Here is a 23,700-nt window from a genome sequence, read left to right as displayed (position 1 = left end):
CGACTTTGAAAAGCAGGCGTGTGGTTGGCTGTTACCTGTGATGAGTTGCCGTCTATCTTGCAGATGGCGGAGCCGGATAGCGTTTGTTGCTAGCTAATAATCGCTTTATTTCTCAATAAAAAGTATTTAAGTATAGTGGTGCTTCCGTAGTATTTCGCTTTAAATTATCTCACTTTTTATTTGACATGGAATTGTAAGCTTATTTAATAGTTGCATTTTTGTACAGTATTTATTTTGTAGCACGTAGCCCGGTTAGCATCTTTGTTGGAAGTTTAGGCCCACTATACCACCGCTGGTCGATTTTAACAATAGCCGCGACACACTCCTCTTTTCTGTGATTGTTTGGGTACCTCTCACGAATAACACTCAACTGGAACCGGAAAACATGGGAAGTTAATATGTTTTGATGGCAAAGAACGATTGAAAGAATTTGTATGTCGACGGCCTTTTAATTTCGCTGGAATTTTAATTGATTTTGCGAGCTGAATCAAGGAAATTTTGGATCACAAAGATGTCCAACGGCGCAGCAGGGAGCGGGGGTCTGGCTTGGATGGTAAGTTAGTTTACGAACAATAACATTGTGTACATTGCATTTGGTGGATACACCGGGGCTCTTATAAAGGCTACGTGCTAATCTGAAACTGAGCACATTGTATGGGGGTCATTAAGATTTAAATCGCCAAGCAAATCCTGAATTAGCAATCTGGCTATCCATTCATATAATTTGTTCAAGACAATGAACGATCTGTTTTCTAAATCGAGGGTCAGACTTAATACAGGACTATAACACGGTGTTTACGAAGACATTAACTGATAGTAGTAAACGTCCATAGACTGCCATAACGTATTGTCCCAGAGCAACACTTCTCTTGTACCGGTCAATAGCAGCCCGCTATCCCTTACTTGCCATCACCAAAATTAGGGTTAAACAGAAATAAAGCACAATAACCTGGGAATTATAAGTAAATCTGGTAGTTAGTAACAACGCGTACATAGCACATACAACTCCATTGACTATTAAATCAGTTTCATGCATTTTAGCCGTGATTTGTTTTGGAAATGCAAAGTGTTAAAGGGTGGTGGCAAAGTTGTTTATAAAGCGATGTACTGTAAGTCGAACTCCACTAGATGATAAAGTCCTGCTGAAAGCTTTAATTATGTTCAGAGAGATGTGTATTGCTAGTGATTATAGAGAGGATACATTGCCCGCTTGGTGTTTGGGATAACTGAGAGGAGGAGGAGCAGGGGAGAGACTCTTCGCTCGAAATCAGGCTCCAGGCCACCGGATTTGTCCCAGAGATACATAATCAGATGTTGATAGTTTGCATCTGTGTAGTGTTCAGTAATCCTATATGGGTACTAGGTTATAATACCACTTATTGCTATTCAATGGAGAAGAAAAGTTCATGCTTATTTCTATCCAAGTACATCTATTTCTTATTATTTGTATAATACTGTTAACACTCTGCCATCTGTCACTCTGCCATGAAAATGATTTGGGTTACAGCTCAGCTCCATACTCCTGTAAGACTTTAAGTATAACTTTACCTCTCCAGCCCTTCAGTAATAATGACTGGGGTTAGGCTCACAGTGAGTGTTAGCCATATTGCCTCTATGCAACTCCAGTTTATTTCTATAGTGGTGACACCGATAAACAACTTAGTCATTTGAAAAAAAAGCTATGTGCATGTATCTTCATACTTTTCCCTCTTTGACTTAAACAATGCTGCTTAACAGGAGGCGTCAAATGGCAGAGGTGATCCTGGAAGGATGGACGGGTCCAAGAAAGAGAAGACAAGCTCAAAGTTGTCAGTGGAGCGAGTGTACCAGAAGAAGACCCAGCTAGAGCACATCCTCCTCCGTCCAGACACATACATTGGCTCAGTGGAGCCCATCACTCAGGTGAGTCCAGAGTAAATGACCATCTTAGGTTAAACTCTTTATAGTGTCATAACCAGATTTTAACACCGGGTTGAAGCAGCACAGTGAAACTGTTACTTCACAGCAAAAAGGCCCTGGGTTTGAATCCTGCGCTGGCTCTCATTGGAGTAAGCATGTTTACCCTCTCTGTCTGTGTGGGTTTCCACCCACCAATTAAAATGACAGTCTCATTCTGTTCCACCATCAAAACCCTTTGCATAAGGTTAATCACTTTTGCCCTGACCGAGACACTAGGCCTGGAGTTGTTCCCCGGGCGCTGCACTGTTGCTGGGCTAGGACGGGTTAATTGTAGGGAACAAATGTTGTTGCACGTATGACAATGAAAATAAAGGCTGATTGTTCTTTTTCTTCCAAAGGTGTCACTTGGTCTTTCTGGGCAGTTCTCTGTAAAAGAACTGAGTTGGTCTGTTTGGTGAGCTTTATTGTCCACTGAGGGTCTATGGTGTCAGTCATTGCTATTAATATGAAAAAAATATTTGTTGAATTCAAATTGGTGGTGGAAAGCTTAATAAATTGATTACCGCATCAACAAATCACAGAAGCCAATCATTCAGGAAACACTGCTGCTTCTCTTGTTCCAGTTTCCTAAATTTGCTTCTTATTTCAAAACAAATACCTTTGGTACTTTGGGTAGTACCAAAAGCTTATATGTTTAAAAGCTGATACATTTGGGATATTTAATTTTTTGTCCTTTTGGATTGACATCGTTTTTTCTTTTGTTGTTCACTCTGGATTTAAAGTTGTTGTCTTTATTTCCTTTTCTAGCAACTGTGGGTTTTTGATGAAGACTTAGGAATGAACCAGAGGGAAATCACCTACGTTCCTGGATTGTACAAAATCTTCGATGAAATTCTTGGTGAGCGAATCTACTCCATCCATCTTGCTTTGACGCCATATTCTGTGATCTCTTACCATAATGTTCACTTGGTCATTTGAGCTTGTCTGAATTATGATGTTGTTTTCGTAATTGCGTTTCTTCTTTGCACACTTGACTTAACCTGTCTGTTTATGAAGGTATTCAGTCATGATACCAGTTCATTGACTGGCCAGTCCCCCCAGGTTTTGTGATTTTTACGATTTACAAAATCTGTGGTTTTCCTGGAATTTCCTGAATTAATTTTGCAGCAAATTTAGCATTTCTTTCAATAAATCACTACTTTTACACTTTTTCTTTTCTATTCACATAGTTTAAATAGCTAAAGATAAAATATAGTTGAACTAGATCTATTGTTAAGGCAATATTTACAAAAGCCAGCTGCATTTAAACATTCCAACACAGCATAATAATCAGTTAATACAATGGGGAGGAAGAATCACACTTCTCTGATACTGTACATCAAGAAATACATAAATAAAGAAACATTGACAAACGTAAATGTTAACAAATGAAGTGAAATGTAAGTACCGTACATATCAGGATTTTTTCACTTCTGTTTTTTGTTGCAATCAACACTGGCTTCACATCGCCACTTCCGTATTACTTAGACTTTAACAAACCGACAGGATGCGTTGGTGCCGTTGGGCGGCTTAATCAGCTGAACGGGCTTCAGCTGCTTCTGCAACATGCCGCTCAGCTCCTTGGTGAATGGGTTTCCCTCACACATGAGTTTGATAATCTTTGAAAATTCTGCGGTAAACATGTGGAAAACTTATTTACAAATTATGCAGCGTGATGCAGAATTGCGTTATTTTGTTGAATTTGCATAAAACCCAATTATGAAAAGCTGTAGGGACTGTCTGGCTGTAATTGCGCTCTGGAGTGGGTTGAAATAATAAGATGTGACTCCCTTAACTTGCCTATTTGATTATATGATATTTCAATGGTGTGTTCTTTTATATACACTTTATGTACACTTCTTAAGTGCTATGGTAAAACTAATAAAGTACTTTGATTTCAGAAGGTATACTTGAAAAACACAGATGAATTGAATATTGTCATTTTCTCTTCTCATAATAGTGAATGCAGCTGACAACAAACAGAGGGACAAGAACATGACAGCCATTAAGATCACCATTGACCCGTGAGTAGAGTGTTTCACAAATACCTGCTAGTGTGTGCCGGGTAGAGCTTGTACATTTATGTGCATATGTATGGATCAAAAAGGTGTGCTGTGTCTTTTAAAGAGCTGAAAGAACCATAAACCTTATTATCTGATAATACTCTGTAACAGCAGCAGCAACGTTCTCCCACTCGACTCATTTATAGTTTCACGTAACGTCTTATTTTTAATTTGTTATCTTGCTGCTACAGCCGACAAAATCGAAACATTTGTTCTTATCTCCACCTCGCACAAGTACGTGCATTTCTGCCTCTACTGAGTTTTTCTTTTGGTCTTGGACTCTAACATTGACTCTGACACAAAACCTTTTTATGATGGTTGTGATTTGTAAAGGGGAAATTGCGTACAGGCTTTATAAATCTGACTTTTTCTATGCCCATGCCATTTCTCTATTTGCAGCGTACGCAATGTTTTAGTCAGGATTCTATGCAGTATGTTCTAAATGAAGCCCCTGGCCAATCTATATTGAGCTCTCTTGTCTTCTCCACACCCTGATTTTTGCTCGTGTTTGGTGAAACAGTAGACACCGGAGGTTTGTGGGCAGTGAGGAGCAGGCATCTAGAGGTGATGGATGTCAGTGAAGCTGTATAATGAGCCTGTATGGAGACGCACTATGCTCTTGTTTTTACGGTTCACCTATAGCCCGGCAGCTGCATCCACATTTGGCTACTTGAACTGCAGCTTATCCTTCAGCCGTCTCACTTTTCTCTCTACTGTCTCCTACTATATAAATGAAACCATTGCTCCTGCTTCACTTAGGGCTCCACTGCTAATGTCCTTTTATATGTTTAACACACTCTGGCGTGTTTGATTGTGCACTTATAGGCACCTTTTTACCTGTACTACCACAAGCCATGCGATGAATAATTCCATTTTACTCAAGGCTCTGGTTGCTGAATTGTCATATCCATTGACAGAACACTTATCATTGGCAATTTTGATAATGAATTGATCATTTAATGTTTCTTGCATGTGATGAATATTCAATTTCTACTGCTTTGCCCTCCAACAGTGAATCAAACACCATCTCCGTCTGGAACAACGGTAAGGGAATTCCTGTGGTGGAACACAAGGATGAGAAGATGTTCGTCCCGGCTCTTATTTTCGGCCACCTTCTCACCTCCAGCAACTATGACGATGATGAGAAAAAGGTGACAGGTATGGGCAACCATGTTAGTGGCTTTAATCATTGTTATATTGATGGTTGTCAAAGTTAGTCCTGAAAGCTGAATATGAACCTTTGCTTACTTTACTGTTTTGGCACCAGGTGGTAGGAATGGCTACGGTGCTAAACTCTGCAATATCTTCAGTACCAAGTTCACCGTGGAAACCGCCTGTAAGGAGTACAGACACAGCTTCAAACAGGTGAGGATGCTGACCTCACAGTTAAATTGTTGAATCATTTGTGACAGCTTAATATAATTACCAGAAACAAAAGAGGCGATGTTAAGGTGATTGATTGTGAGCATCATTTAAAATAGGACAGCAATATATATTACATTATTTTGATTACTTTCCCACTTTTAACAGTCAAGTACATGTTGTTTTTAGGGTTGAATTTGTGAACATAGATGAGGTAAGTCTGTATATAATATTATCACCGGTGGTTGCACCCTTGGGGTTTCGGTTCTATAATCACGTGGTTGTTATCAGAGTTTGAAACGCACAAAGTCATGTAAGAGTATCATAACCGGAGTAATTTGTGAATTGTGAATACATTACTTTGCTTTGTCGTGTAGACTTCCTTTTTGTTGATAAGATTCTCGTATGATTCTGAGTGCAGACCTGGCAAAACAACATGACCAAGACCGCCGAGCCCAAGATTAAGTTCTTTGACGGGGACGATTTTACAAGCGTGACGTTCCAACCGGACCTTTCCAAGTTCAAGATGGAGAAACTGGACAAAGATATTGTAGCACTTCTTACCCGCAGAGCGTATGACATAGCTGGCTCCTGCAAGGGCGTCAAGGTCACGCTCAATGGGAAGAAATTACCTGTAAGTGTCACATTGTTCTCTGTTTTGTACATCCAAAATTATTTTGAAATGGCACTGCACTTGTTGAATTTGACCAATTTTTACCTAACCTCTCTTCTTTCGGCCACCCAAAGGTGAACGGCTTTCGCAGCTATGTGGATCTTTATGTGAAGGACAAACTGGATGAAACCGGCGTAGCCCTGAAGGTGGTGAACGAGTCTGTGAACGAGCGGTGGGAAGTTTGCCTCACCATGAGCGAGAAAGGCTTCCAGCAGATCAGCTTCGTCAACAGCATTGCAACTACCAAGGTATCAAAATTCAACATTAGTATGAGAACTCCATCAAACTGAATCAAACATCTTTCATACAGATGTTGATCTTATGAAAGAGAACATTTACAGCGCAACAATAAACATTAAATTAGACCAATTTAAACAAGAATATTGTAGTCTACAGAACTGAGGGACACTGCAGATTCTTATCCAGATATATAAATATATAATAGGGAATTTGATGCAAGCATGACAAGGACGATCAATCTCTATGCTATTTATTTTATACAGTGATTTAAGCAAAATTTTCTTTTATTTGCAATGGCGTGATGTCTCTTTCTCTTTCTCCCCTCCTCTTCCTCTTCCTCTTTCTCTTTCTCTTCCTCTTTCTCTTTCTCTTCCTCTTTCTCTTCCTCTTCCTCTTTCTCTTCCTCTCTATCCTTTTCTCTTTCTCTCTGTCTTTCTGTTAGTGGCGTAACAACTTGTAGTGTAGATATGGAAAAAAATTAGATGAATAGCATGTCCCATAAAAGTCAGGCCTTTTAGTGGCACATGAAAACCATTTTACTTAGTTTGAATGTTTAGTAATGTTAGGACTCGCTGCAGTGTTCTGAATGAGTTGTGGTTTTCTTTTTGATTTCTTGGCTAGGCCAGTAAAATTGACTTACAGTAGTCTAGGCGGCTTGTAATAAAAGCATGTATAAGTGTCTCTGCATCTTTTTGGTTAACGAAGGGGCTATTGTACTAAGATGAAAATTTAGTTCACATCTAAAATCACATCTAAGTCGGTAACTTCTCTTCTTTTAATTCCAGGGTGGAAGACACGTTGATTATGTGGTGGACCAGATTGTGGCCAAGCTCATTGAGGTTGTGAAGAAGAAGAACAAAGCGGGCGTCATAGTCAAACCCTTTCAGGTGGCGTGACAAAGGATTTGTGCAACAGTTAAAAACTGAAGGGCAATGTGAAAGTCAGATTGCAGATGTGACTTTGCTTTTGTTTCTGCTTCAGGTGAAGAACCATATCTGGGTATTTGTGAATGCACTGATTGAGAATCCTTCCTTCGACTCCCAGACCAAGGAGAACATGACACTCCAGACCAAGAGCTTTGGGTCAAAGTGCCTTCTGTCAGAGAAGTTCGTCAAGGCTGTAAGGACATTTCTCTTTTTAACTCCCGAGTCTTCTTTTTGCTTTTCACAGATTCTCACATTATTGTGAATTTCTCTTTTTGTCACCGCAGGCAACCAACTGTGGGATTGTTGAGAGTATACTCAACTGGGTAAAGTTCAAGGCTCAGACACAGCTGAATAAAAAGTGCTCATCCGTCAAGCACAGCAAGATCAAAGGCATTCCCAAACTAGACGACGCTAACGATGCTGGTGAGTGAACGTCAATATTAACAAGTAAAGCCTTGAGAATGATGCTTCACTTTGAATGTTACTGCATCGGCACAGCGACGTCACAGCTCTGGAGCGCAGGAAGTGCCTGTAATGCTTCATATTGCATTTACTGTAATGGTTCGGGTCATCATCATCATCACTACATCATCACCTAAAAAGTGTACCTTCTGTAATGACGTTGAGTTGTCAGCTGCCGTTGTAAACATTGTTTTTTCACTGATCCTTGTCTTTTTCATATGTGTGTCTAAGGTGGCAAACACTCCTCTTTATGCACACTTATCCTTACTGAGGGAGACTCAGCCAAATCTCTGGCTGTCTCTGGATTGGGAGTCATAGGGCGCGATCGCTATGGAGTGTTCCCTCTAAGAGGCAAGATCTTAAATGTGCGAGAGGCCACACACAAGCAGGTAAGCAGTTGGATATCTGTTACATTTCTGGAGTTCGTAGTAGACCACAACAGATACAGATACCAATGGTTGAGAATATAAACAAAACAAATTCAGATTAGTACTATTAGCTATTTTTTCTAAACATAGACAAACCTTTATCAAGTCCCTCTAATACGGTAATTTTTTGTTCATTTATGGTTATGGATATTTATAGTTATGGATATTCATTCATATTAGATTTATTATAAATTACCAATTGAAAATGGACACAAGTCAAGCTTCTATCAAGCAAAAATAGAGCCCTATGGGTGTACAGCTGCAAAGTAGGGTGTTGGTTCTCAGTTGAGTTGTTAGCAGTACTTTGATATATTCTAATTTAATTCACTGTTGATGTAAAAATTAGATGAATCACATGATGTCTTTGGATTGTAATTTAACCCTTTTTGCCCACAGATCATGGAAAATGCAGAGATTAACAACATCATCAAAATTGTTGGCCTTCAATACAAGAAGAGCTATGAAGACCCAGAGTCACTGAGGAGCCTGCGCTATGGCAAGATCATGATCATGACGGATCAGGTGACCTGCTAACTTCAGAATCTTGTGAACTTTTGGTGCTAACATACAAAAACCTGCTATGCTGAGGGCTTTTGCATTCTTTTCTTTCTCTCTCAGGATCAAGATGGCTCCCATATCAAAGGTCTACTGATCAACTTTTTCCATCACAACTGGCCGTCCCTACTGAAACACACATTCCTGGAGGAGTTCATCACGCCCATTGTCAAAGTAAACACGCACACACATGCATATAATTACATTAACCCCTCAATCCACAGCTAGGCGTAAGCAATATTAAGCTGCAAAATATGAGACGTTACATTATTATTTCAACGTTAGTTTTTGAAGTGGTGTTAATTTTGACTTAGATTTTCATTCTTTTATTAAGTCAGATTTGTTTCATAAGCTAAGATGTGGGCTTTTTTCTTTTTCTTGAGTTTGTTTTGAAAAGCATGTGCTGCGTTGACGTCACATGCAAACATTAGCTTATCGTACGACTTCTTGGTGAGCTTCACAATAGAGAAGACATCGTTTCCTTATTAGCATCTTTACAATACTGCATTTTTTATATAACTGAGAATCAATTGACTTAATTCCCCTCGCAAAATGCATTCCCTTTTTCTTTCGATGTGGTTTGTAAGTGGTGTGCAAAGACACAGATATCTCTTCTTTTCCTCCCGAGTGTGATTCGCCTACTCACAGCTAGCAAGCAGGAAAACCCCACAACTGAGCATTATGTGGAAATCGCCCCAATAGAATCAGATTTGTAAAGGTTTGGGAACGAGGCCTTGCAGGCAACTTGCACCTGCAGGTGGTAGTAATAACTCTGTTCGCCTGTGCGTTGCTGTATGCACCACAAGTTAATGAATGAATTGTGAGCATTGGTTGGTTTGTGTCCGCAGGCGAGCAAGAACAAACAGGAGTTGGCCTTCTACAGCATTCCAGAGTTTGACGAATGGAAGAAACACACAGAGAACTACAAAACCTGGCATATAAAGTACTACAAAGGTTTGTGTTTAAATATCATTTGCAACTTGGGAGTGGAAAAGGTCAAAGTAAGCCCCTATTGTTATGTTGTTATTATGTGCTTTATGTGTTCTAATATTTGCTTCAATATATCTTTCTTAAATCTGTGTTCTAGGTTTGGGAACTAGCACAAGCAAAGAGGCAAAGGAGTACTTTGCTGAGATGGAGAGGCACCGCATCATGTTCCGTTACGGCGGTGCTGAAGATGACGCTGCCATCACTCTAGTGAGTTAAATACAACTGTGCTGTGCTCACTGGGCTTTCTACTTACTCTACACACGGCTAAAAGCTTCAGTGAGCTTCTGAAGTGCCTGTAGAATAGTTAGAGTGCTTTCTGCAAAATGAGAACACTGTGTCTAGTCAAACTTGTGAGCTTCTAAACCCAAGAGTTTCTAAATCAGTCAGCTTCAGCCAGTGATTGACTGTGTCTGGTGAGGTGTGAAAGCGGGGTGGGACCCGTCTAAGTTTAAGCATTCTGAAAACGCATTAACACAGTTGCTGGTAGCTGTACAGGGTTATTTAGACCATCATTATTAATGGACAGTGACTTGGACTTATTGTGTAAATGTTTGTATATCTTCTTGTGAGCTTCATTCTTGGTCAAAATACAGTAATTACTCAAATATGGTGTAGACTGAGTCTTACTTTGCAGTATACACATCTTCTCTATAGGCAGTGTAGGCTGTCTATCTTGACTTGCCACTTGAGAAAACATATAAACTAAATCAATGATGAACAATATCGGAAACTCTTTGACAGGTATGAATATTAAGCTGCAGCGTTTGTGTTTTTTTTCATCCAGGCCTTTAGTAAGAAGAAGACAGATGACAGGAAGGAGTGGCTGACTAACTTCATGGAGGACAGACGTCAGAGGAGGATGCACGGCCTGCCAGAGGTTTGTCCCTGTTGCCGAGAAGGAAGCAATGATTAGGGGCGGGAAGTAGTTAGTATAGTTTTTTGTGTGTGTGTGTGTGTGTGTGTGTGTGTGTGTGTGCGTGTGTGTGTGTGTGTGTGTGTGTGTGCGTGTGTGTGTTTGTCTGCCTCTATCTGGATTATGTTTTTTCTTTTTAAATGGAATTAAAATTTTCATCTTCCAGCAATACCTGTATGGAACTCAAGCCAGGCACCTCTCCTACAATGACTTCATCAACAAAGAGCTAATCCTATTTTCCAACTCTGACAACGAGAGATCCATTCCATCATTGGTTGATGGTTTGTATATCAACTTTTTTCCTCTGTCAACAGTTTTGAGGCCTGTACTACAAAGAGAGATTAAGCGGTTAGTCTGCTAAATTGAGGCTTAAGTCTGATTTAAGTCATGTAGTTGACTCACTTCTGATCGCATCCCCCTTTTATAGGAGCATAGACGGCCTGTGTTTAAGCCTGATTGAGGGGTTTCGATTTTGTCAAATTAAAGTTGAGTTAAATTGAAACTGTCAAGCTATCTTACACAGAGGTTTGTTGATCTTCCTTCGTAGGACCGGCCCTTGCTGTGCTGTTTTTTATTTTCTTGAAGCTATATGAGGTTGACACTTGGTTGAAATGTATTATTTACTAACATATGTCAGGCAATTGCATCACACGGATTTCATACACCTGAAATTTACCGTAGTAAAACCTCTTTCAAGGAGGAGGTTGGCATTGACATTTATTGAAGGAAGAATATTGTGTGTAGTGGTAGTTTCCCTTACCTGCACATTACATTTCACACTGTGTTTTTAGAATTGCCTATGGTCTCCTTCTGATAGAGTGTTTTGTCTCCAGGCTTGAAGCCAGGCCAGAGGAAGGTGATGTTCACCTGCTTTAAGAGGAATGACAAAAGAGAAGTGAAAGTGGCACAGCTGGCCGGTTCAGTGGCAGAGATGTCTGCTTACCATCACGGAGAGGTACGTTAACATGTATGGCGTTGAATTTCACACCCGTCATTTGTTAGTAACACTCTAACTAGTGTTTCAAGATATTATATGTATCTCACAGAGATGGAATACATAACTATAGAGTCTCAACCCTGCACCTAGTTTTATCATTGCCTAATTCTGTAACCTGTGGTGTACAGGTAATTCTCTGTTCTGCATTTTAATACTTATTACTGACCGAACCATTTCCATCGATCTAACCAGCAAGCCCTGATGATGACCATTGTGAACTTGGCCCAGAACTTTGTGGGCAGTAATAACGTGAACATCCTGCAGCCTCTGGGTCAATTTGGTACTCGTATAAATGGAGGCAAAGACGCTGCCAGTCCTCGTTACATCTTCACCATGCTCAGGTAAAGGCTGCCAGTGTCTTGAGTGTCTTATTTACTTTGTTTACAATTGATAATCTGTAATTATAATAGATTGTTTCTCAAGCATTATTAAGACCATTGACTTTAAACCCTCCAGTATAATCAAGGATAATATCAATAACATTTCCGTGTTTATTTATATCCTGTGGAATCTCTCCAAGATGTTGAAAGAGAATCAAGGTTAAGGGCTTCCTTGTGTATCATCGTTCATATTAGGAGTACAGCCTTGTAAATATTCAATCAATAACACGATGATGGTAAGTAACATTTCTCATTTCCCTGCAGTCCTCTCGCCAAACTGTTGTTCCCAGCAGTGGATTCCAACCTGCTTAAGTTCCTCTTCGATGATAACCAGAAGGTAGAGCCTGAGTGGTACATTCCCATTATTCCGATGGTACTGGTGAATGGTGCTGAGGGTATCGGGACAGGCTGGGCGTGCAAGATCCCCAACTACGACCCCCGAGAGATTGTCAACAATATCAACCGCATGTTGAACCACCAAGACCCCCTGCCTATGGTAAGGATGCGACAGAGTTCTTGAATGTAATATGAGATCGCCTTCCTCTGTTTTTCTTACTCATCAATTTCTCCCATTTATTTTTTTTCACAACAGCTTCCCCGCTACAAAAATTTCAAAGGTCTGCTCCATGAACTGGGACAAAACCAGTACTTGCTCAGTGGGGAAGTATCGGTCATTGACAAAACCACAATTGAGATCACAGAGCTTCCAGTTAGAACATGGACACAGGTACGCTTCCAGGTCCTTCTGTTGTATCATGCTGTTCACTTTTTTATTTTCTTATCTCTGCTGGACACAATACTTTTTTTTAATTTTTCTATAGGAAAAGTGTCCAAATGTTTGCGATAAACAGAACTGGGATTATAAATAGATCAATAAAAAAATAAATGAACATGTTACATGAAATTTGGACGGAACATATGAAAAAGTAAATAAATACATCATAACAATACATTAATGTGTATATTCATTCACATTTATGTAACTGAATATCATGAGTTGCAAATAACAGTGTATACATTTGGTCTTACTAAGGATGTTCTAATATGTGCATGTGTTCTGATTTGCATTATCCAATCCTTCCTTCCTTCCCAGTGCTATATGTTTGACCTTTGCTGTTTTTGTGCAGGCTTATAAGGAGTCTGTGCTGGAGCCCATGCTGCAGGGTACAGACAAAACCCCTGCACTCATCAGCGACTACAAGGAATATCACACCGATTCCACAGTTAAATTTCTGGTTCGGATGTCTGAGGAGAAACTGGCCCAAGCCGAGGCAGCCGGCCTCCACAAAGTGTTCAAGCTCCAATCCAGCCTCACATGCAACTCCATGGTAAACTCTTAACTTTCTGACCTCTCTGCTATGTTTCTAAACTAGGAAAGGCTCAGCATCCCTAGACTCTATGACCTTAGGTGCTTTTGTAGTTGTGGATACTGTGCAAATGTAAGATTTTTTAACAACTGCCCTTAAATGTGTTTGTTTTATCTTCAGGTGCTGTTTGACCACATGGGTTGTCTCAAGAGGTATGATTCAGTCCAAGACATTCTCAAGGAGTTCTTTGAGCTCCGCTTGCACTACTACAAACTGAGGAAAGATTGGTTAGTGGGCAGCTTGGGCGCCGAGGCAGCCAAATTGTCCAACCAAGCCCGTTTTGTATTGGAGAAGATTGAAGGAAAAGTATCAATTGGTAAGAATATTTGACAGTTTTTAAACTTTAATACGTCCTTAAAGCTATAATGCAGTGAGTTAAGTGTGTAATATGATTTTTTGCTTTATATTTGTATCTTAACAGAGAACAAATCCAAACGTGAGCTGATCCGAATGTTGGTGCAGAAAGGCTTCGAATCAGATCCAGTGGCTGCTTGGGGCAAGGCTCAGGAAAAGGTACAATCCTAATCATAGTGACATTTACGTACTTAAACAAGGCAGGATCTGACAATAATAACTGCACTCACTAATATAAGATTGGTTCAGTCATTACAAAAAGACAGGGATGCATCCAGACTTTTATTTTTCTATGTACACATCACATGTGGTGCCATATAGATTAGGCAGGAACAACTTTTCAGCCTTTTTAATCTAAAATACAGGACCAGGTCTTGCCACTCTGCTCTGTTGTCTGTCTATCTGCATACATCCAGCGGCCACCACAGCTGTCTCTCTGTAAGAGGTCACTGTCTGATTGGTATTGGTGGCAATTAGACACAGATGCAATTGTCTAAGTAGACTAATCTTACAAAACATACACAATACCGTCTCAAAACCACCCCCACTGTCACAAAGATGTATTGCAATTAAAGAATATTGTTTTCATATGTATCCTTTTCGGTTTTCTGCTGTAATCATTTGCCGTGACTAAGAACTAACAATAGAGGGAGCACTTCCCATAGCACAACAGGACTAGATGCAGTATCTAATGTCTAAATCCACATCATCTCATTATTACTTTCTTATCCCCACTAAAGAGGATACTATTGAAATATATTAGAAAAAAATAGGAGCCAAATTCACCAACCCAACAAACTTAATGACATCGAGGCATCTCTTGGTTACCACTACACAGAGCGATATGAGACTTGACAGTGATTTAAAGCTGGATTTTTCTGTAGTATGATTGCCATTATGTTGTTTGTCTCTGGCAGGCTCTGGAAGAAGACTCCCAAGAGGGCAACGAAAGTGACAGCTCGCTAGATTCCGACTCCACGTCCGGACCAAATTTCAACTACATCCTAAACATGCCTCTGTGGTGCCTGAGCAAGGAGAAGGTGGAGGAACTGCTCAAGCAGAGGGACCTGAAGGTAAGGAGTGTTTATGATGTGTGTGTACGAGAGCAGTCACACATGATAATTAATGCACTTTATATAAACCTCCCCCTCCCTGAGCAAACTATAACTATTTGTGAATTCAAGGCTTATGTATTAATTAAACAGAGATTTACTTTGAGTCACAGCGCAAATGTCATAGAAACGAAGGTAAATATCTCATGCCTGCTTCCTGTTTAAAGGATTCAAAGTAATAATATCATAAATTCTGATGTACATTGGATGTTATTCATATTTGGTCAAATATTTAACACATCACCAAATTCAAGTATTAAATCAAATATATTTTATTTTGTTTGTTTTTATATTGAGCCGGCATTTCAAGTTTGAACTTACATGCACTTCAAGTACTGTTTTTAAAGCACATTAAACTGGCAAACAGTCTTTTGTAGTTTTGTTCTGTGTGTTGTTGTCATGTGCTTTTTCAAATTTCTGTTTATAAAAAGTTGAGGATTGCTTTTTCCAGACACTTTTAAACCATTAACAAAGTGAATGTATGTTGCTGTGTAGAGAGGAGAGCTGAATGATCTTCAAAAGAAATGCTCAGAAGATCTTTGGAAGGAGGATCTGGCAGTTTTTGTCCAAGAATTAGATGTAAGTATATGGAGTACTTGGAGTAGACTTCAAGTTTGAAACATTTGTCATTTTCCTGTGTATTTGCCCAGCTATGGCTACATCTTACTCGGGTGGTTTACTAGGGTATGATTGACTGGTAATGTTGTGTTTGTTTAAACAAATCACATCTTCATCTTTCAGAATGTTGAGGCCCAGGAGCGAGAGGAGCAGAGTGCAGGAAGGGCCATCAAACTAGTGAAGGGTAAAGTGGGCAAACCGAAAGCAAAGAAGTTGAACCTGGAGGAGACCCTGCCCTCACCGTTCGGCCGCAGGATTGAGCCACCCACTCTGGCTTTCAAGGCTGACGCTGCCAAGAAACTTACCAAAAAGAAGAAGGTAATACATGCTGTGTTTTCAAAAGGAAAGGTCACCTGGAGAATAATAATGAAACTGAATGAAACTACAATTGATAGGGAAAGTGTCAGAAGAGGTTTGAACTTGTCCCGCGCCAGAGTTTTTAGCAAAGTCGCTGAATGATAATGCATTATAATGATTGTAACCTTGACAACTCTAGGTTAAACCTGAGATGGCAAAGCAATTGAACTATTTTTACCTTTGTGTGGGAGGTTATGTATATATATATATATTTATGTTTGTCTGTTTGTCTGTTAGCAGGATATCTCGTAAACCTTTTGGTGGATTTTACTGAATGTTGGTCAAATGGTTGGACTTGATCCAGGGAAGAATCCACTTATGTTTTTTTATGTTTTGACCTATTAATAATCTGTAAGTTATAGAATCAAAATTCAATGAATGTGGATAGACCCTAGGAAGTATCTAGCTTTTCTGACTTTATATTCAAAAGTTATAGGCCAAAAAGTGATTATTACAATAGCAACATTAGACCGACCCTTACCAAAGAGAAATGGATTCTTCCGTGGATCATGTCCCCTAAGTTTCATTGACAAATTGGCAAAATAGATACATAACGTGTTGGGTAAATGTTGATCCAAGTTTTACGATATGCAGTCCACACATAAGACTATCCAAGCTGAAGTACAACAACATAGTAGCCAGAAAGTTGTTTCTCTGTTTGTATATTACAAAAAATATATGCAGGATTGTTTCATAGAGATTTGTCTTTTAGGGTGACCTGGACTCAACCTTGAAGTTGGAGATTGATGACGATGGTTTGGGTGGAGACGGGAGCGGGACGGGAATGGGAACGGGAACGGGAACGGGAACGGGAGAAATCTCTGTGCCCAAACCAAAGACTCCACGTGTCAAGAAAGAGAAGAAGGAGCCTGGTTGGTGCCTTCATCTTCTTTATTGATCAAAATGTAGCAATGTATTGATACATGTGTATTAGTAAAGAGTTGAGGTAGTCACACAGATGAGTGATTTCATCCACAGTTTAAAGTTTGTACATGGATGGAAAAGTTAGCAAGTAACCTTATGAGGTTTAGTAAGGAGCAGTTTATTAATGAATCCTTAGATACTGTGAATACTCAGCCTTTAAATTGAATTGAATTTATGTGTTACAGGAACTCCCAGAGTAAGAAAAACCCCAGGACCCAAAGGCAGTCCTATCAAGAAGGTCAAGAAGCGAAATCCCTGGTCTGAGGACGAATCTAAGTCTGAGAGCGACCTGGAGAACAGTCAACCCGTCATACCCAGAGAAACAAAGTCCCAGAGGTTATCAGGTACGGTCACATAACAGAATATGAAGGTAGATTGATTTTTAGTGCCCAAAGATCTCTGTCTACGTTTGCTCAGGTGTGCCAAGCCTCAGTCAGTCTGATGCAATCAATCAGCAACATGAATGATTATTGTATTAAGTTACAAGAATCCCAAGGTATCACAATGCGATTTAACCGAAATAAAACCCTGAATCATTTTAGCTTCCAAGCCAAAATACACATTTGACTTCTCGGAGGAGGAAGACGAGGGAGCCAACGAAGAGGAAAACGGGGACGACGACGCAGTTTCCTCTCCAGTAAGGTCCTACAAGGAAGACTTCCCCGCCCCTGAGACCAAGGAGCGCTGCAGCGAACAAATTGACGATGATGACGTCGATGATGACGACGACGATCTAGAGATCTTCCCTCCAAAACCAACAGTCACGTAAGACTTGAAGTGCAGTTCAGAGTGCAATAGGACATAAAGAAATGTTTTTGTTTTATTTACGTGGTCTTGTTTTCCCGCATTTCTGCAGGCCCACACCAGCACCAGCACCGAAAAAGAAAGAGACGACTCCCACCAGCATCTTCTCATCCAAGTTTGCCTTCTCTGAAAAAAGCATTGACAGTGGTGAGTCATACCACAGGAAATCTATTTAACCCTTTCAGCCGTTAGAATTATTTATATTCACTTATACACGGGGTTTAGAAACTGACATAATCAATTACATTGCAATGTATCGATTTAGTATCACACAAAACAAAGAAAATCTGTTCATTTTCAAGTTTTACAGCTATATGTGATATTTTGTAGAAGCAGGATTTGTTCAGTTGTAAACGTCTTTATGATTAACTCTTGATTGGCTGTGATGACCAACCAGCATCTTGCATGTTTGCCATTTGCTATGAGCATGCAGATCAATGCTTACACCATGTAGCTTTAATAATGTCAGATTCTCCCATTATTAAGGACAAATTAGATTTTGAGAGGTCATCAAAATGGACAAAATGAAAATCAGTGGACATTGTCAAAACATTCTTGTCTTTGTCTTGTAGATGCATCCAAGTCTGACAGTGATGACAACACCCCAGTCTTCTCCACTTACTCAAGCAAACCTGCATTCGACACTACGCCAGCAAAGAAAGGTAATATTGAATCACGTCCACTATTGGAACGACTAAAGACTAATGCAATGAGATGAGGAGAGGAGGCCTTCCAAAGTAGACTTGTTTATGAATATGGGTACAGTCAAGACGGGACCCACCGGAACTGTGTCCAATGAATTTAATCCATTATACAGTTTTAATAGTCATTCTAATTCGGCTTTTTAAAGGAGCTATCAGTACTATTTCCTTCGTGACTCCCAAGTTTAGGATTTATTCTTGGCTGCCAGTATTCAATGTGGCAGTAGTGTAGTGTTTTGTGATGAATTGTAGCAGCTGAGTCCACCCTGTCATGCATTTTTAACACGTATGTTATCTTTTGTGATCAGTCACACCGAAGAAACCTTCTGATGGAACCCCTAAACCTAAAAAGCCAGCTACACCAAAAGTAAAGAAACCAGATAAATCCATCTGGGACTCTGACTCTGACTTGGAGTCCGGGTCCAAGAAGACACCTCCTTCTAAAGGTACTGTAGGGAATTGTAGTGATGGAAGGTTCTGGAATGTTGCCTTGTGTAAATTCTGATGGTGGATTTTTTTCTTTATAACTCTGCTTTGGTGACCTCTGTACAGGAAAGGGCAGAGGAAGGAAGAGGAAGACTTCTGGCTCTGGGGATGATGAATACAGTCCAATGAAGAAGGCAGGAAAAAGTGCCACTAAAGTGAGTATCTGGATCTGGATCATGTATAGTTTACATCTCGTGACAAAAGTAGAGATAGAAATACAGCAGGGACATTTGCTTATACTTTCACTTAACCTACCTTTTTATTGATTAGGAACTATGTCTTCAGCACAACACAACATCACAACAAATCACCCACTTAATTAACCTCAGTTTTAAATTCCTGCGACAGAAAATGTCTCGTCTAAACTAAAATATCTGGAATGATCAGATAATGGTTGTACGCTGTGTTATTGTGATAAGTTAAGTAAGTGAAGTGAGCCTATACACACCCACTCCACCAAAATTTCAACTTTTTATCAAATCTATGCCAAGATTAGTTTTCTTGATTGGTTATCTGAAGACTTTTATTGCTGGTTATAATAATAATAATAATAATAACTATAATACACTCTATTTGTATAGCAAATGGCCAAAAGTTCTCCTTTTTTAATAGGGAACTAACAATGGTATGTGATAAATGCCAAATTTTGCTTTAATAGCCATTTCAATTTTAAACAATGCGACTGTCTGTATAGTAATCACAACATGATAACATTCACGTTCACCTCTATTTTAAAGCTGGCTGTAGGTGGGGGGGAGACAGAATTTGGAACTATCTATTCTTGTACATAAATACGACCATTCTATGCTGTGCAGTCAAAGTATATCAAGACCTTAAGATGGCAAATTCCCTTTGTTCAGTTTGATTACAGCGGTAATGTGAATGCATAAAAGTACAATAATGTTATTTTTTTTATGATCCTGTGTAGAAGCCTCAGAAAGCTCCATCAGATGACGAAGAAGAGGATAACAGCCTCAGCCTGAGTGCGATGAACGCATCTCGGTCAGGCAGGGCCAAGAAAGAGGTGAGGTACTTTGCAGAGTCAGACAATGAAGAAGACGGCGACGATGAAGACATGTTCAATTAAAACAGTTTTGGTCACATTCATACTTTTTGCTTGTATGGAAATTCCCTCCTGTTCTGCATTACCACAGACTTTTGTACATTTCCCTGTTAACATTTTATTTTCCTTAATGGTGTTGTTCAATGATTTTAATGTGTAGGTGTTTTACACTTTTTCTTATACATATGCAGGTTTCTTTTTTATTCTCATTGAAATGTTCTGTATTTGTCTGAAGCAGCTTTTAGAAATGTAGAACGGTTGTGCTTTAGCACATTTTAATTGTTAAAATACTATGTAACTTTTTGAACATGAAGTTGAAAAGTAAACAATGAAATGTCAAACGAAACATTTGAATTGTCTTCGATTATTTCATGATTTGCATCTCACAACTGTTCAGACTAATATGAGAAATCTGAAACTGAAATCTGATTGCCCAAGTGTTTATGATGTCTGTAGACAGAAAGTTAAACCAGTTTGTTAACTGGTTGAGCCTTGGTTGTGTCTCATTTCTACCAAGTGCGTAATTTAATTATTTAGTACACATTTGGCTAAAAGTGTTGGTACCTTTAAACTAAAAATAAAAAAAACACAATTCTTCTCTTAAATAAGTTCAAACTGACATAAGCAATTGCTATCCACAATTCCTTATTCCATATTAAATAGAACTGACACGTTGCTTATGATTTTTAATACAACATTTTAAATGATGAAATTAATAATTCAGGACAAGTCTGGACAAGAAGTAAGAAGTGGTAATAAATTATTGGATCATATTGATATTTCTTTAATAAGTATCATAGGTGTGTTCAATTTTATAATTGCTCAACATGTTTAAGGTAAAGGCTACAAGAGATCCTGTGACCATGGTTCCTAGTGTCACCACTAAAGAGGAGAGGTGACATCCTGTCTTAATAAACAACACACACTCTAAGCCGTTGAAAGGTAACCAGATTCTCAGTCTGTTATCTGGTTTGTTGGATTCAGATCAGAGGAGGATTTAACCAAGGCAGCACCTGCACACCTGCATCTTTAGGTCCATCTGTGACCACTCCAGCTGTGTGTGGTCTGTCCTGTTGTAAGGTCAAGCCACATTGTTTAACATACGGAACAATGAGCTGATCCACAATGCCATCTCTTAAATGCTCTTCATTCATATCAGTGACGAAGAGTTCTTATTTCCCTCAGTGTATTAATCAGCATTTTTGCCTTATTTGGAATACAGACAAATGATCAGAACATAATGTGCATGTTAACAGTGAGTCTGCTGCCTTGAACACAACACAAGCGTCAAGTCTAATACGCTGGTTTTTAGCAAATATGTATACACACTAGAATAGTTTAAAATAAATATATTTTATTATTTTGCCAGGACAGTTCATGGTAAAGTTAAACAGTATGAACATAAAAAGCATATGTTAATGTATAAACAAAAAACATATTTAAATTGGAGAGCCAAAAAGATCGAAGCTCAAACCTTGAAACTCCTCTAAGGTCATATTCACCCTAGAGGTCAGGGCAGGAGCTGAAATAGCCCCCCTGGCCCTTCCACCCTCATGCACACTGAGACATGACGTCACGTCTCATTACTAACATGGCTGTACAACACTGCATATGATAGGTTGTGAGTTTCTCTGACACTGGCAGCAAAAAAGGCGACTGTGGACAGTTTGTGATGTCATCAACATCGTGTTCAGGACGCACAACAACAGAGCTACTTTATGACTCGTACTCACAGTTCACAGTTTTTATTTTCTGGTTTCAAGCTGAAGAGGATTTCACTCAGGGTTGGAGCAATATGTAGTTTATATAATATTGAGCTTTTACCAACAATCACACACCTTCTCATGGCATGTTTAGTGGAGGATTATTTTATTTGAGATCTTTTGGTTTAGCTCAAGAGTCCTGTGGTGTGTAGATGTGTCCATCAAAGGGAAAACAGTGGATGTTATGAGCATTTCAATTTTACATTTTAAACAGAAATTGATAAGAAAAAAGCATTTTTTATTTCTGTATACTTGTCATGCATTTGTTGGCTCTAAATTAATTACTATAAACAATCTAGTCAGTCACAAATGGACTATACCATGGAAATGAATGCAGTAACACCCTGAATATTGTGAACACCACAGGCTGATATCTAAAGAATTTGGCACAAACATCAACTGCAGCAGATTCAATCCAAAAGGGTTTGTATCAGCTCCCAAAACAACAGGTATTAAAGGGTGAACACACAGTAATAGACTCCCATTACAGCCATTACACAGTTAGAGGGCTTTCATTTTGGAAATGCAACTTAGGCAAGGACTCTCCAAAAAGCCTTAGTGCTTAAACGGTTAAACTCTAGATCGTCAGCTTTGACCAACTAGCTGTCAATTGATTGTTTGATTGATTGATGACAGCTGATTGGGTTTCAGGCTGAAAAGTGGAGCAGTAGCTCTGTTGTTTGACAAAGACCAGGAACAGAACATTTACACGATGTTGAGCGCTGAGGTGCCATGGTTCATCTATGTGTCCCATTGCTTGGCGTCTCCGTATTATTGTCCTAAACAGTGTGTACATAACATATGTGTTTGCGAAGGGATGTCAGGTCATCCCTCCCAAGTTCCAGTTCCTGCTTTACACTTGGATGTGACTTGATGTTGTTTTCCCACAGAGCTGCCAATCGGAATGCAAAGCAGACACCCTTTACATAACATCTCTGCAGTGAGGATTACAGTTACGTCGGTACAACATTCAGCAGAAACAAACAAAGTATTTCAGCGATATGAAGTTAATCAAACAGTCCCTGCTGCTGCGTCCAGGCACCTGAGGGCCGGCCGGATGCTTCAGGGGGGGGCGGCGGCAGACATTCTTCGGCTGTGAAGGTTCTTCAGCTTCAAGAGAGAGAAAAACGCTAACGTGCCTCCCTTCATCTCTCACCAGGAGAGCAAGACGGAGGGAGACAACCAGGGAGAGCATTCGTTGTTTACTTTTGAGATACAAGTATTCTGTAACACTGCATTTCTTCCTCCTGACAGACTGAACGGCATTATTCACATTCAAACGTGCGAAAACAAAACAAAGTGAAACAGCTCTGTTTTTCCTGTATGATATGTATTTGTTAAAAACAGGGAGTGGAATGCAGATGCAGTGTTTTTTTTTGTTTTTTTTTTATCAATCCTCCTTTTTTTCCACTGAGGTTGCATCTTATTTTCCTGCAAAGACGACCGGATCACTGCAACAATTTCCACCTGTCCAGGAGATTTTTGTGGTCTGATCTGTTTTGAATCAATCAAACAGAATTTGTATTTCATATTTTGAGTTTGAGAGGAATTTCAAAATAAATTGAGCCTGATCACAATATAGAGAAAATATTTTTAAAAATCCAGTTAACATTTCAAATTTAGATTCAGAAATCCCTTATAGGCCCTGTTTCCACCTTAACACCTGAGGGGATCAAGGTGTTAAATGGTTCTAGAACGCATTGTGATGGGATCTCTGGCTCAGTTATCCAGGTGTAAACACAGTGTGTACAGCCGGGGGGGATTTGCATGGTGTTCATATTGTTCAGTCTCAATTCTTCTTTTCAAAGGTTCAACACTTTCAGAGTGAGTTCGGTTGTAAGAGTAAGTATCTTGAGTGAATGGGTTCTCTGGGATCTGTAACAGAAGGATTTTGTGTGACCTCAGCAGATTCACAGGATTATCTAACCTCACACACTGTCAAAATCACTGCCAGGGACATCAGAAGTCTACTGTCCAAAGAGAAGCTTTACTTGACGTCTTGTAGGGGTCGTCTGTGATTTCCTTTAGCATCATGAAACTGACTGTTTCACCAAAACTACTTCTCGTTATTATCATGCAGGCTAGATCATTGACATTGTAGTTTCAAAAGGACTTACAACTTTCTGGAGATATTTGGCATTCACTTAGCAGGTCCATGGCCTTTGAATGGACCTGGATATAGAAACCGGCAAAAAACACTGCGTAAAAGCAACTCTGCATGAAG

General features: G+C 39.5%; 1 protein-coding gene across 1 annotated transcript; it reads left to right on the top strand.

Moving 5' to 3' along the window:
• Window positions 1–29: 29 nt before the first annotated feature.
• Window positions 30–19,801, top strand: top2b (DNA topoisomerase II beta). Its single transcript, XM_076157219.1, has 36 exons — window positions 30–553; window positions 1,738–1,902; window positions 2,707–2,797; window positions 3,899–3,962; window positions 5,014–5,159; window positions 5,269–5,366; window positions 5,785–5,997; window positions 6,111–6,284; window positions 7,062–7,163; window positions 7,258–7,395; window positions 7,487–7,625; window positions 7,896–8,053; window positions 8,489–8,614; window positions 8,711–8,821; window positions 9,496–9,601; window positions 9,735–9,844; window positions 10,422–10,514; window positions 10,717–10,831; window positions 11,384–11,505; window positions 11,740–11,888; window positions 12,192–12,423; window positions 12,520–12,654; window positions 13,055–13,255; window positions 13,415–13,610; window positions 13,716–13,807; window positions 14,566–14,721; window positions 15,256–15,339; window positions 15,502–15,696; window positions 16,448–16,607; window positions 16,845–17,003; window positions 17,202–17,424; window positions 17,516–17,610; window positions 18,036–18,125; window positions 18,473–18,610; window positions 18,717–18,805; window positions 19,579–19,801. The coding sequence occupies exons 1-36, from the start codon at window positions 512–514 to the stop codon at window positions 19,735–19,737; spliced, it is 4,866 nt and encodes a 1,621-aa protein (XP_076013334.1). The 5' UTR covers window positions 30–511; the 3' UTR covers window positions 19,738–19,801.
• The last annotated feature ends 3,899 nt before the right edge of the window (window positions 19,802–23,700 follow it).

This window comes from Genypterus blacodes, unplaced genomic scaffold (genome assembly GCF_046128005.1).
Source record: "Genypterus blacodes isolate CSIRO-AG114 ecotype Tasmania unplaced genomic scaffold, CSIRO-AGI_Gbla_v1 ptg000072l_1, whole genome shotgun sequence".
Classification (NCBI taxonomy): Eukaryota; Metazoa; Chordata; class Actinopteri; order Ophidiiformes; family Ophidiidae; genus Genypterus; species Genypterus blacodes.
The sequence above is the reverse complement of the archived record's forward strand: the minus strand, read 5'-3'. Positions and strand labels throughout refer to the sequence as shown.

Bases quoted from the DNA above. Each gene is read 5' to 3' on its own strand.
- top2b (XM_076157219.1), top strand. From the start codon at position 512: ATGTCCAACGGCGCAGCAGGGAGCGGGGGTCTGGCTTGGATG. The intron at 12,655-13,054 runs GTACGCTTCCAG...GTTTTTGTGCAG, and splicing joins CAGTTAGAACATGGACACAG to GCTTATAAGGAGTCTGTGCT. The intron at 13,808-14,565 runs GTACAATCCTAA...TGTCTCTGGCAG, and splicing joins GGGGCAAGGCTCAGGAAAAG to GCTCTGGAAGAAGACTCCCA.